Source organism: Corythoichthys intestinalis, chromosome 6 (genome assembly GCF_030265065.1).
Source record: "Corythoichthys intestinalis isolate RoL2023-P3 chromosome 6, ASM3026506v1, whole genome shotgun sequence".
Classification (NCBI taxonomy): domain Eukaryota; kingdom Metazoa; phylum Chordata; class Actinopteri; order Syngnathiformes; family Syngnathidae; genus Corythoichthys; species Corythoichthys intestinalis.
The window spans coordinates 32395780-32410538 of record NC_080400.1 but is presented as its reverse complement, the minus strand read 5'-3'; the positions used below and the strand labels follow the sequence as shown (position 1 = coordinate 32410538).

Here is a 14759-nt window from a genome sequence, read left to right as displayed (position 1 = left end):
TCTGTCTCGTGCTAGCCATGTTGAATAAACTCCGCTCTCTTCGTACGTTTACTTCCGCGCGCAAGTCCCTCGTCCTGCCGTCGCCATTTTACTAACGTCACGTCTGCCCGTCGCTGATTGGTCCACTCCACTGTCTGTTTGCTGTGACTTGCTCCGCCCTGGAAATTGTATCCGAGTGAATGGTGGCCAGACTCAACAGCTGGAACAGCGGTGAGTCTGGTGTACCAGGCAAACTTTCAGCAGGATAATGCGCCATGTCATAAAGCTGGAATCATCTCAGACTGGTTTCTTGAACATGACAATTGACAATGAGTTCACTGTACTCAAATGGCCTCCACAGTCACCAGATCTCAATCCAATAGAGCATCTTTGGGATGTGGTGGAACGGGAGATTCGCATCATGGATGTGCAGCCGACAAATCTGCACCAACTGTTTGATGCCATCATATCAATATGGACCAAACTCTTCCAGCACCTTGTTGAATCTATGCCACAAAGAATTGAGGCAGTTCTGAAGGCAAAAGGGGGTCCAACCCGTTACTAGCATGGTGTACCAAATAAAGTGGCCGGTGAGTGTATGTATGTGCTGTATATTAGGGGTGGGATTCAATTACCAAATTTAGTCCAGGGCCTTAGAAAGAGGGTTACAACACTCCCGTAGAGATCCATTATAGGATTTTACTTCCGGGTACTTCCGGTTTATGGAGCCTCGGGTAGTTCCAAACATGGCTTCGACGAGGGCGGACCGCATTCATACGAATGGCTGGCTGTAAAGTATATTCGGAGGTAAGTTGGTGAAAAAAACGATCCCTTTTGAATTTTCAACAGTGTATTATATCAAAGGCGCTTTAGGATGTATATGTTGAGCTTTATTTGTAGCTGCGTGGCGTAATTATTAGGGCCGTCAAAATTATCGCATTAACGTAATTAAATTTTTTAAATTAATCACGTTAAAATATTTGATGCAATTAACGCTCAAACAGATTAACATGACAGCACAGGGTCATATGCACTTGTTACTTGTGTGTTTTTTTTTTTGTTTTGTCGCCTTCTGCTGGCGCTTGGGTGCGACTGATTTTATGGGTTCAGCACCATGAGAATTGTGTAATTATTGACATCAACGATGGCGAGCTACTAATTTATTTTTTGATTGAAAATTTTATAAATTTTGTTAAAACGAAAACATTAAGAGGGCTTTTAATATAAAATCTCTATAACTTGTACTAACATTTATCTTTTAAGAACTAGAAGTCTTTCTATCCATGGATCGCTTTAACAGAATGTTAATGTTAATGCCATCTTGTTGATTTATTGTTATAATAAACAAATACAGTACTTATGTACAGTATGTCGAATGTGTGTTGAATGTATATAAGTACTGTATATCCATCTTGTGTCTTATCTTTCTGTTAGGTCTAAACTTAATACTTGAACTAAGAAAACAACAAAAGACCTAGGAAGGGACGGAGGAAGAATCAGACTTGGGACGAAGATAAAGCTTTTGCGCTAACGGCCGTCAGGAGAGAAGGTTGATGTGGAGCATTTGGCTCACAACAAGCTTATCTAACCTAACCCCTGAGGAGCGCAGCCTTTTATTGAAAACAAACATTATGGTGACGTCTACTGAAAAAGGAAACATTATGACTCTTTTCATTGTGTAAGCACTAAAGCACAAGCGAATAGACTGTTACATGAGAAAACATAATCATAACACCTAGTTTTAAACACACATAATTGGTTTAAATATTCTTAGTGTGCAAAAGCATTAAAGCACATCTCACACTTTCCATTCCAACAATAATTTACAGAAAAATATGGCATATTTTATAGATGGTTTGAATTGCGATTAATTACGATGAATTAATTTTTATGCTGTGTTTAACTCGATTAAATTTTTTAATCCTTTGACAGCCCTAGTAAATTATACATATATTTTATCTTGGTTGACGGGCGATTTTCTGCTATTTTTTAAGCTGAGTCTGCTAACTAGGAATGTATCACCAGGGATAAATTCATTGTCCCTACCTCTTTTAAGTTGTTAACTGGGAAGCAAGGTAATAATTGATCTTTTTCTTAACACCCAATTTTATTTCCCAACGCAGAGAAGATATATCAATTGGTAGCACTAAGCACAGTCATGGTTGCACTTCCCATCATGCATTTGGGCATGGCTACAGTATCATTTACTGAAAGCTCAACAAATACGCTAGATGGCAATATTTAGTCACAATATACAAAGTCACATTTATCCTTTAAGAATTACAAGTCTGTCTATCCGTGGATCCCTCTCACAGAAAGAATGTTAGTAATGTAAATGCAATCTTGAGGATTTATTGTCATAATAAACAAATACAGCACTTATGTACTGTATGTTGAATGTATATATTCGTCTGAGTTTTATTCATTTTTTTCTTAATGCATTGCCAAAATGTATATGATTATGATTGTATATGATGAAAATTATCGGGAATGATTGGAATGTAATTGGGAGCAAAAAAAAAAAAAAAGCAATAGGATCGGGAAATATCGGGATCGGCAGATACTCAAACTAAAACGATCGGGATCGGATCGGGAGCAAAAAAACAGGATCGGAACAACCCTAATTACGACCATTTCTTGCTTTTTGTAATATGTGACAATATTACCAATAAATTCATATTATTTTAAAAGTGAGTTTTATTTTTGTTTCATATTGCACGCTATATAAAACATTGTAAGATTAGACACCAATTTGTAAGGACATACGCCTTTATTTGTAAGATTTCCAATGGCCTCGGATTGACAGGTATGTATGTAGCATGGACCAGTATCTATCAATCCTTGGAGGCCCATCTTATTTTTGTTTTTTGTCTCAGGGCTCATTAATTAATTTGTGGGGTTGGTTAGGAGTCAGCCAGTAGATGGCAGCCTTCAGCCTATAGTAGCACACTCGTGCTTGTTTTAATTTCTGTTTTCATCGAAATGCGGTTGTTTAAGGGCGCCTCCTAGTGGCGTTTTTTTTTTTTTTTTTTTTTTTTTTTTTTTTTTACATGAATCTCGCTCTGCCTCTGCCCCGCCCGTCCCCGCTGCTGCTATTTCCCGCATCTCCACGTCTGGGAGGAGGAGGAGGTTTTGTCAGATGGAAACGGCGTCGGTGGTGGGGAGGGGGGTAAGGGTCCGTCCTATGGATGTCATCATCATCAGTAGCAGCCGGGCCAGCACCTCCCGGCCTGGCGTTTAATTGGCGGCCTCCTCCTCGGCTCGGCTCTTCTGGGAGCTGAGCAAGCCGGCGACCAGCGCTCGACCGCCGGAGGACACAAAGCTTCGTCCTCGGCACTCGCGCGGAAGGTAAGACGGGGCACAGTCAAGGAAGGAGAAGGAGGGGCGGGGGTACACCGAGGCGGTGATGTTCCACTCGGGCCGGTGGGTGGGAGAGTGGGCATCCGGTCATGCGTCAGGTTGCAGGGGTGCCGTACCGCAGTGTTCCGGCCGTGCACGGTGCACATGCGATGGATGCTGCACGCGTGACGAGTGTTGACGGTGCACGTCAGAGGGCGCGTGAAAGTGAGAGCATCCTTGGTTGCAAAGCGGCAGCAGGCCTGACTTAGCAGCAGCCAGCAAGCACCATGATTGCACACACAACTACTGTAGAAAAGCCGCACTGCTCCTATCCTTTCTACTAATACTGTACTGACATTTTTATTCATGGGCAGTGTGCTGAGGTAGTGGTTAGCTTGGTTCTATGGATTAAGTGCTCTCCTCCAGCACATTTACCCCATGCATGGATTATATCAAACAGAGTAAATACTGGAACTCTAAACCTCAGAACAGTGAGGCACATGTGTTAGCCATTAAACTGACATCCAGAATGTGGCCATATTTTACAAAAGATAGACTTTTGCTATTTTCCCCTAAAAAGACTTTGCTTGTTGACTAAGTTGTCAAGAGTGTGAATGTTCCACCTTCCCAGGCAAAATGGATTGGATGTCCAGCTCCGTCAGTAGCACTTAAAAAAGTGCTGCAACGATTAATCAATTAACGAGTAATTCGATTACAAAAAAAAAAAAAAAAAAATACAATTTTTGCTGCTTTGAGTATTTGTTTAATTAAAGTTGTGTTGCAATGGTTTGTTTTGAACGGGTTTGCATTAATTTGGGTGGATAGACTGCCCTCTATTGGCAACACCCAGACAGCAGACGGACGTTGAAATGACGTTGAATCAACATTCCGCTGTCAATCTTATACCGTTGAATCAACGCTGACACCTGACATTGATTTGTCATTACTTTTGCACCCTCAATTAATGTTGTTCCAATGTTGAAATCTTTACAAAACCTAAATGTCATTTCATTTATTAATAATATTGCAACAACACTGAATCAATGTTATGTTTTCTTTCATTTTCAACCATGATGCTATTAATGCTTTCATATATGCCCAAATTTAGAGGTCCTGCTTTATTTACAGACAGAAGAAAAAGTTACGCTGACTAATAAAGTATTATACATGAACGATTAAAAAAAAAAAAAAAAAGCGTTATTTCAAACTTAAGCCTCCTCTTCAGTCTGATGAGCTTCGCTGCAAACTTTGCCACCAACGCGGTCTGGGGCATAGCGTAGCCACTTCAGCACAACAGTAGCAAATGCATATTGTGGCGCGTCCATCCCTATCTGCCTCTTCGATGAATCTGAAAAATACAAGCAAAACAGCATTCACAGTTAATTCATATCAAGGAATTCAAGCAGGTATCATGGGTTAGTTTTAAAAACTTACATCAGTATTATGTGGTGAAGCGAGTTTCTCAACCAGTCTCAAACCAAATTAGGGCTACATATGGGAACGGAACTAGCTAGTTAGCTAGCTACGATGGAAAAATGACCACTGTCTTGGTGTTAAATAAATTAATTTAGACAAGGCTGTATTTTGTTATATCGGGTGATTTTAGCGCTTTAATTGAAAAAAGAATTACGTTTGCCAGAACTTTCTACTTGGCTAACATCCAGGCTAAGTAGGCTTCGCTTGTATGCCAATCACAGCAAATGCACCGTTTCTTACAATTTCGGCAACTTTGTCACGTTATGTCAGGCAAACCGTTTTATATACAACTTTGCTGACAAACGCGGTTTATTCTATCGTAAGATTGCTGATAAAGGCTCTGAAGAAAAGCAGCAGGCTTACCTTTAAATATGGCTATCCTTAAATGAGGCGTTTCCAGTGGAGTTCGTTTGAGGTGATACGCTCGCTGTCTTCCCGCTCAACCATGAACACAACTATTTTGTGACCATAACTCCCGCTCATCCGTAATTCGATGACCTTTCAATTAGGGGTGTGACAAAATATCGAAATGGTGATATATCGTGATACTTTGTATCCCAAAAGGTTATCGATATGCTCCTGCCCAAAATCGAGATACCGTTTTAAAAAGGTGTCAATGTCTAAAAATAAATAAATAAAAAGGAACCAACAAGTTGCTACCAAAATCTTCCACCATAATAGTGTCTCATTAACGGTGCATGAGGCCCGATCCATTTAGACTGGGAACAGGACCTTAAATGGCCCAAAATTACCTCATTTCCTGTCATTGGCTGTAACTGATGGCCATAAACATTCAATCCGTTTGAATTCATATTGGCTCCCAGTTCAAATGGATTGGACGTCTGCTAGTGATAAACTCATTCCAATTCACAGCAGAAGCTTGTTTTTCTGTTTATTAGTTGTTTGTAGAATATCCTAGAATGAGCTCCTGACCAATGTATCGATAATCGTTGTATCGCCATATCGTCAAGATCATCGTTATCGTGAGCTTTGTATCGCAATTCGTATCGTATCATGAGGTACCAAGAGGTTCCCACTCCTACTTTCAATAATATTTCCCGGTCAATCAAAAATCAACTATTTTTTAACATTATTTCATCAACTATGAAATAATGTTAACCCAACCATGGCCTGACACACCACAGAACAATGTTGTTTCAACGTCACTGTCAGGTGTAATCGGGATTTGCAATGTTGATTCAACATTGTTTATTGTCGAAAATTTCAATGTCAACCATACTGATGATTTTGATGGAAAATCAACATTTTTTCAATGTCGGTCTGCTATCTGGGCAGTGAATGTGACATAACTCATTTCACATGGCTGAATCCAGCTGCTCCCTGTTAATACCAACTTAAGCTAAGTTTTTATTTGAGCTAATGTTTTTTTAATGCATTCTTAATTTAGTTACTAGGTATATTTGGCCGTTTTATGTGGGGATATGTATTTAAAATATTTGTTACGAGCATTGTAAAAAAAAAAAAAAAAAACGTTTATACCGTTTGAGGCTCAGCTCAGGTATTTTAATTTTTTGTGTTCCTTATCAGATTACTCGATTATTCGAACTAAGTAGTTCGTCGATTAATCGACTACGAAAATAATCAATAGCTGCAGCCTTACACTAAATAATGAGCATTTACAGCCAGCCCTTCCAGTTTAAATCTTGTTTTCACTGGGGCAACGAGTTAAATCGTAAATATTCTCTTCAAGTTTTAAAGCAAGTATTTTTTTTAAAATTAAAAATAAGTAGGGGGGAAAAAATGGTAAATGTTGTTTTATTGATTGTTTATTTATGTATGTCTTTTTTTTTATTAACAAACTTAAATATAAAAGACCAAACTGCAAATAATGTCTTTTTTTATTTATTCAATTTTTATTTCATTTATTTTTTAAATTGCAAACAAAAAGGGAGCTTTTTAAAAAATTAGCTATTAATGCTATTTTATCTGTTATTTATCAACTTTAGAGTGTTATGGGGGCCACTTTATGGTTATTAATATTTTTGTACATTTATAATTTTGTTTATTCATTTATAAAATGTGTAGAACAAACATTACTTACAAAAAAAAATTGATATACACGTATATGTGGATGCCACATTTTTTTTTGAATTACCAAAAATAGTCACTTGCACTAAAAACAGTTTGAGCTTTTAGATGATCAAACATAGAGCCTTACAGTTTTGCATTAGCACTATCAAGCAGTGCTAGCTTCTTACATAACTCGTCATTTATTGGAAACCTGATGCCTTCTTTGGCAAGCAGCAATTAGTATTAAGTGTAATTTGTGTAAATGGGATAATGTACATATTCATGAAATAATGTCAGCCATTGTGGTTTATGAGTCCATGTGGAACCTCAAAGTCATTAGCATTTCAATGACAGAGAAGCTTAGTTAGCTTTTGTAAGGGCACCTGGTGCCATTTTAGCGCACAAAATTAGTAGTATATTGTCCTTTTAGCCATTTCCAATACAGAGCATGTTTACATGGAGCTAATAAGTTATCTATTTGTAATTCGGGGTTTTGGCAGCAACCGTTATACAGTTTACAAGGCCTTGGAAGTACATTAAAAAAACGAAATAAGCTCATATTCTTCACACATTCTGATTTGATGCGCCACAAGCTCAATACTCTTATGGGCCAGCTGCTGGTCAAGTCGGGTGTGTGCGTCATCTAGTTTTCATCTTTTGATGTTTTCGAAGAACGTGTGACAGTTTTGATAAGGACTCGGGTGGAAAAGGGGGAACATGCCTGAGAGGAAAAATGTGACTGATTAATTCTGGCAGCTGTCTCACTCTGTCTTTCATGATATGACTTCCTGACTGTGTGTATGTGTTGTGAAGCAGCATGTGGCCCATTGTACGAGTCTATTTTGTGCTCTCTGTTTAAAGTAAACAATTGTATATCTATCATAAGAAGGCAGCTAAATGTTCAGTGCAAGGGTGACAGGAGGTGTTGTGTCAGACAGACTGTGATATACGTATCTCTTAAAGGGATCCACGGATAGAAAGACTTGTGTTCTTAAAAGAAAAATGTTATTGTGAGTTGAAATAATTTGATATTAAAACCACTCTTGATTTTTTTCGTTTTTATACGATGTGTAAAATTAGTTTAACTAGTAGGTCGCTGTTGTTGTTGACATCGCAGGGCGGTGACGTCACTTGGTTACGCTGCCGCCTGCCGTAATTCCACAATGTCACTCATTACCTACATAAACATGTCGTTGTTTCTACTTTTCCAATTTGAACCCGGGAGAAACATGAATGAGCATGACAGCACTGTCGATATTTCACAAAACGAGCAGCAAAAGCAAAAATAACAGGAGAGACTAGATGAGACGAGACGAGAGTATGACAAACCTGGTGTTCTGCCAAAATATGCTACACCGGCGAAACATCTACAAGAGGCGAATTTGACACCCAAAGTACTACTGTGTGCTTTCAGCTTGTTTTTTGTTTTAGAGGCATACAGTTGGAACGTCATAAAAATGCCTTAAGAAAATACTTGAATAGAGTAATATCAAATAAGGGTGGTTTAAATACGCTACGTGACTAACGTGGTCAACAGATGAACAATCTGCACACAATGCTTAAAAGTATGAGAAGGAAACACATGGGAAAAGCATTTTGAGGCAATGAAAAGGTAATAAAAGAGTCAATAAAAACAAATAGTAAGTACTTGCCGCTTTTAACCGATGTGCGCATGTTTAGGATTTCTCTCCGCGTAGAAGGAATTGCAGAAGACCGGTAGTGTTCGTCTATTGACAGTGACAAACTACGTCATCACCCCGAGGGTCGATTGTGCGCGTAAAACATGGCGCCCTCCGTAGGTCAAAACAATGTACTAAATACTATAGATTTTTAAATCAATGGCAATATTTTATGTGCTTCTAATAACATAATTTAGTAAAACAGAACAATTGTGGCTTATTAGAGCCTACAAGTCTTTAAGTCCGAGGTTCACTTTAGATATTATATTTACCATTTTACACAGTTTATTCCCGGTTTTGGTCTTTACTCTAATTGTTTACCAGAGTTATATGTGGCACTTCTTGCAAAACTTTATACATCTAACTATGGGCATTTTATGCACTTTTGTTTAGTGCAATAAATAATGTGTTACGTGTATGTTTGTGGATGGATGTTGTAGGGCGTCGGGGACGCGATGGCGAATGCCTCGCCCGACCTGGACAACGCCGACGCCCAGCGCCAGCTCAACAACAACAACCGGCCTGTCAGCTCGGCATTTTGGGAAACGGAGTGCACCAGCGCAAAGTTATTTGAATGCTCCCGAATCAAAGCCCTGGCAGGTAATTGAAAGTGTTATACATTACACTTAAACTCAGCTATAGGGCCTTAAAGTAAAGGAAAAGTAGAACAGATTTAAACTGCATTATTCAAGGATGATTTCAGGTCTCCAGACTACGACCAAATGGGTGCATTTTGCTATTAAAATTAGAGCCAGTATGAGTATTTTTTTTTAATCTACTCTCAAATGCGTGACCAGCAACATTGCAGGGTTTTTGTTGTTGTTTATTTTTGTTGCTGATAAACTCCTTCACAGTTAAATCCACTACTTGGCAGTAATGTAACAAGATGGTTTGCAAAGGGAAAAAACAACAGAAGAAAAAGAATGCGGAGGTGGGCGAGGTGTGGAGCGGGTTATAATTAGGGGTAGCGGGAAAACTTTCCAGGACTTGAGCGCATGCGAACTATGGCGAAAAGAACAATAAAGCCCCTTTCACAAACATCCATCCATCCATCCATCCATCCATCCATCCATCATCTGCCGCTTAATCCGTGGTCAGGTCGCAGGGGAAGCAGCTTTAGCAGGGAAGCCCAGACTTCCCTCTTCCCAGCCACTACAACCAGCTCCTCCGGCGGGATCCCAAGGTGTTACCAGGCCAGCCGAGAGACATGGTCTCTCCAGCTTGTTCTGGGTCATCCCCAGGGCCTCCCGCCGGTGGGACATGCCCGGAAAAACCTCTCCAGGGAGGCGTCCAAGAGACATCCGAACCAGATGCCCGAGCCAACTCAACTGGCTTCTCTCAACACAGACCAATAGCGGCTCAACGTCAAGTCCCTCCCGGATGACCAGGCTTCTCACCCTATCTCTAAGGGAGAGCCCGGACACCCTGCGGAGGAAACTCATTTTGGCCGCCTGTATCCGGGATCTTGTTCTTTCGGTCACGACTCACAGCTCGTGAGCATAGTTGAGGGTAGCAACTTAGATCGACTGGTAAATCGAGAGCTTCGCCTTTCGGTTCAGCTCTTTTTTCGCCGCTGCGGACCGGTGCAGAGTCCGCATCACTGCAGACGCTCCACTGATTGGCCTGTCGATCTCGCGCTCAGTCCTACCCTCACTCGTGAACACTACCCTAAGATACTTGAACTCCTCCACTTGGGGCAGGATTTCATCCCCAACCCGGAGAGGGCACGCCACCCTTTTCCGGCTGAGGACCATGGTCTCAGATTTGGAGGTTCTGATCATCATCCAAACACACTCGGCTGCGAACCGCTCCGGTTAAAGTTGGAGGTCACTGCTTGATGAAGCCAACAGCACCACATCATCTGCAAAAAGCAGAGATGCAATGCTGAGGCCACCAAACCCGACACCCTCAATGCTTCGGCGCCTAGAAATCCTATCCATAAAAATTATGAAAAAAAACAGTGACAAAGGGCAGCCTTGGCGTAGTCCAACCCTCACTGGGAAAGAATTTGACTTACTGCCAGAAATGTGGACCAAACTATGACACCGGTCATACAGGGACCGAACAGCCCTTACCAAGGGGCTCAGTACCCCATACTCCCGGAGCACCCCCCACAGGACTCCCCAAGGCACACGGTGGGACGAGTCGCCAAATCCACAAAACACATGTAGACTGGTTGAGCAAACTCCCATGCACCCTCAAGGAACCTGCCGAGGGTGTAGAACTGGTCCACTGTTCCACGGTCGGGACGAAAACCACACTGCTCCTCCTGAAACCGAGATTTGACTTCCCAAAGGAACCTCCTCTTCAGCACTATCGAATAGACTTTGAGGAGTGAGGAGTGTGATGCCTCTATAATTGGAACACACCCTCCGGTCCCCCTTTTTTTTTTGCAAACTTATCCCGGTAAATTCCCGTGTAAGGTGACGCGGGATTTACTCGCGTCGTTGCTTTCACGCATGTAGCGATATCCCGGGAATAATGCGGGTTGGACACTTTCACAGACTTGTCCTGTGTTGCCCACTGGCGCTCTCATGTACGCTCGAATTTCGTACATTTGCTAGGTTGTTCGTCTACTGCCCTTGTTTTGAATCCCCTACGTTGTGCTGGTATTTGAGTGTATTTGTTTTGTTGTCTTGTCGGCTCTCCGCCTACCGCTTAGGTTAGTATTATTAATCCCCGTCGACCTACTGTCACGGATCCATCGTGTTTTTTCCCCGTTTCCGCGATCGCGTGTATTTTTGTTTGTATTTAATAACCCTTGAGCGCATCCCTCTGTTGTTTTGTGCTTTGAGGTACAACCTTGTTTCCTCAGTTGCGGGCACACATTTCCAAAGATGGACTTTGGACTCTCTATGATCCAGTAGCAATTTATTATGTTTTCAGATTAATTTAACCATTTCCAGCTTGCTATGTTGATAATTGTGATGTTTGTTTACTGCTTTTCGTCTTACTGCGAAGAAAGAGGAAGTGACGATTGGCCCGCCATGATATTTACGTCATCAGCCATTGCTCTGTGACCCAGGAACTTAACGCTTGCTTTCACATACAGCTCGTCCCGGGAAATTCCCGGTCATTATACTAAGACCCGTGAAATCCCTGCGTATTCTCTGTGTCAGTCGAACCAGGAAATTGCTTTCACTTACAAGGGCTGCCTGTTTAAATCCTGGGATTAAATGGTGTTCAGGCATATGTGAAAGGGGTTTAAGTGGCTACTTTCTTTCCAACAAACCCGTCGGCATTGTTTCAAAGGAGGCCGACGGAGGTAATAAGTCCGGCGAGAAAAGGGAGAAAATTCAATTTTCGGGATGAATGGCTTGGAGAGTTCACCTGGCTGACAAAGCACGGTTAAGATCACACATTTACTTAGACCCACGACTTTAGATTCTGCTTATTTTTCACATAAATTAATTTTTTTGTCATGAATGGGACAATCCACATCCATGTTACAGCTGGTTCTCCCCCCCAAAAAATTGCCATGCCTAATTTAGAAGCAGTATACTCGTTGTCAGAACTGAGAATAAAATATAGATTCATAAATTTGTAGTTTTATGCATTTATTATAAAAGTATTTATCGGTTAACGATAGAAAATTAGGGGAAAACCTTGCATGTCGATTTACAGTGTGCACCCATGAATCTTCTGGTTGCGCCCCTAAAATTTTAAGTTAGGGGCCACTGTGCTCGTTGTAAAAAATGTTAGTCTGGAGCCCTGGATTTGGACTTAGGTTATTTCTCTTGACACCGAGCAAAATCTGAAACATTTTTCTTGCACCAACCTCAGGGGTAATAAAACATTGTGTAGCTGTTGCTGTTGTTGTTTTTTGTTTGGGCGGGGGGGTGTTAGTGAAATATGCACACTACTCAATTAAAATTTTACATTTTATGAAAAGCAAAATGAAATATTAAAGCATGAAGTATACCAATAAAAACACGCCACAATCAATATATTCGGTTTTAAATTGTAAAATTTATAAAAACTAAATCAAAACCATTGAACCATAAAAAAACACCATCAATGAAAAATGCAATTATGGAAACGTTAAAAATCAGTTTTCAAAAATGGCCCGAAGAGGATAGTTAATTTTCTAGATCAGAATAAAAAAAAAAAAATTAAAAGTATTGAGTTATTTGTTTGTTCAATAATGGCCTATCTCTTTGAATGTTCTATTCCTCCCCACACTGAGGACTATTTCCTGTCCTAAAACCTTTTTTTCTCTAAATCCTATCAGAGGAGCGCGACGCCGTCCAGAAGAAGACGTTCACCAAGTGGGTTAATTCCCACCTGTCCCGAGTTTCCTGCCGCATCTCGGACCTCTACAATGACCTGCGTGATGGCTACATGCTCACGCGGCTACTGGAGGTCCTCAGCGGAGAGCTGCTGGTGAGAGCCCAAGAATTTGCCATGCTAAAGTAGAGTATGGAACCTCAAAATGAATAAAAACAGTTTGAAATAAATTAGGGCTGTCAAACGATTAAAACTTTTAATCGAGTTAATTACAGCTTAAAAATTAATTAATCATAATTAATCGCAATTAATCGCAATTCAAACCATCTATAAAATATGCCATATTTTTCTGTAAATTATATATATATATATTCTGTAAAATAATTTGTTGGAATGGAAAGATAAGACACAAGATGGATATATACATTTAACATTCGGTACATAAGGACTGTAGTGGGCATTTCACTCCACTGTCATTTAAATCTGTCTATGCTGTCCTCACTCCGAAGCGTCTACTTTTTCAAAAGCTAGACAGCTAGTGAACGACGCCTTAATAATCAGACTTCTTCCTTTTTCGTCTGATTCATTAATAAAATGGCCTCAAACCATTGTCCTCTTTAGACCGTAGTGAAACTACAACAAAAAAGTACACAAGCATTGCATTAGCAACAACGTTAGCTTAGCTCGCTATACAGGTTCACTAAACATAAACAAAAAGCGTCTCATACAAAAAATATAACATTTCGCTTACTAACATAATATGTACATTCTTTACGACAACCATACTTACGGACAAATCTTGTCCAAGGATCATATAAGCACAACATTACAACATAGGCGTCAGCCCGAGACGTCGTGCAGCCATATTGAACTGGCAAGAAAGCAATAAACCATGTCGCAAAGCGACCCCAAGAGTTCGCTGTTAGACAGCACAAAAAAACCTTGCTGTTAAACTTACCAAAAGGCAGAATACTGTCTGAGCGGGACATGTGCGTTAATTGCGTCAAATATTTTAACGTGATTAATTTAAAAAATTAATTACCGCTCGTTAACGCGATAATTTTGACAGCCCTAGAATAAATACCAACTTGATAAATAACAGACAAATTACGTAATATGACCCTTAAATTGTAAAATAAGTTAATATCAATATGAACTAGGCCTGCAAGCAGGACTGAACGGGCCCTCGCAATCTAGCGCAACTCGGACGTCACGCAACTCGGACTGTGTGCAGGTCAGGGTGGTGGCAGATCCTCCTCTCTAATCATCTCATTAGAACCTAACATGCACGAAAGTCGCCTATTTACATTACCACACCCAAGAGATAAAAAACCCTATTGGAGAGAGTACTACAAAAAAGGAGCAACTACTGAGATGTGCAGCCAAGCCCTTATTCAAAACCAAATTAATCTTCTAACTGGGCCAATTCGACCAAGTGTGCCAAATATTGTGGCTCTATAAGCTGCCTGAGTCTCTGAAAAAAAATATTTCCTTTAAATGGCGAACAAAGGGTCGTCACGGCAACAGATAGAGACACGTGGACATGTGCCGTAAATAAGTATTTTAATAGGTCTTGAAACTACAATGACCAACCTGAAAAGAACTGGACATGTATTGGAAAAACGAGTGACTTTCTATTGCCACTAGTTGGCGCTGTAGGGTTGATGCAAATGACCCCTACAAGGCCCTTCAGGGTATGACTCTCAACAAGCACGGGAAGTTTGGCGCAGATATGTTGTATATCTGCCGAGTTATGACTGTTCAAAGTTTTTGGAGAGAAAAATTGATGACAGTCATTTTCACTTTGCTGTTTGGACCCCTCCGCTTGAACGAAACTTCAATATTCTTCATCAGGCACCTGAAGACAGGTCTTAAGGCTTCCCTTATGCAGGTTTGAGGTAGATTGATTTTTTCCCTTTAGAGGAGGAGTGTGTCCAGTAAAAAAGGGCATTTCCTGTTCCCACTAGGAGGCGCCAGGCACAAATGGTAAATTTTCAATCCAGTCCTGCTCAGGCTGGTATACCTCAC

At 40.6% G+C, this 14759-nt stretch overlaps 1 protein-coding gene across 2 annotated transcripts in view; it reads left to right on the top strand.

Annotated features, from left to right (window-relative positions):
• Window positions 1–3115: 3115 nt before the first annotated feature.
• Window positions 3116–14759, top strand: part of LOC130917414 (spectrin beta chain, non-erythrocytic 4-like) — a 113351-nt gene continuing 101707 nt past the window's right edge. The window contains exons 1-3 of one of the 2 annotated variants that reach the window (XM_057838795.1): window positions 3116–3327; window positions 8945–9104; window positions 12736–12887. In XM_057838795.1, coding sequence (XP_057694778.1) covers window positions 8960–9104; window positions 12736–12887 — 297 coding nt within the window. In that variant the 5' untranslated portion in view covers window positions 3116–3327; window positions 8945–8959. The remainder of the gene's footprint in view (window positions 3328–8944; window positions 9105–12735; window positions 12888–14759) is intronic. The other variant, XM_057838796.1, reaches the window with a different exon arrangement.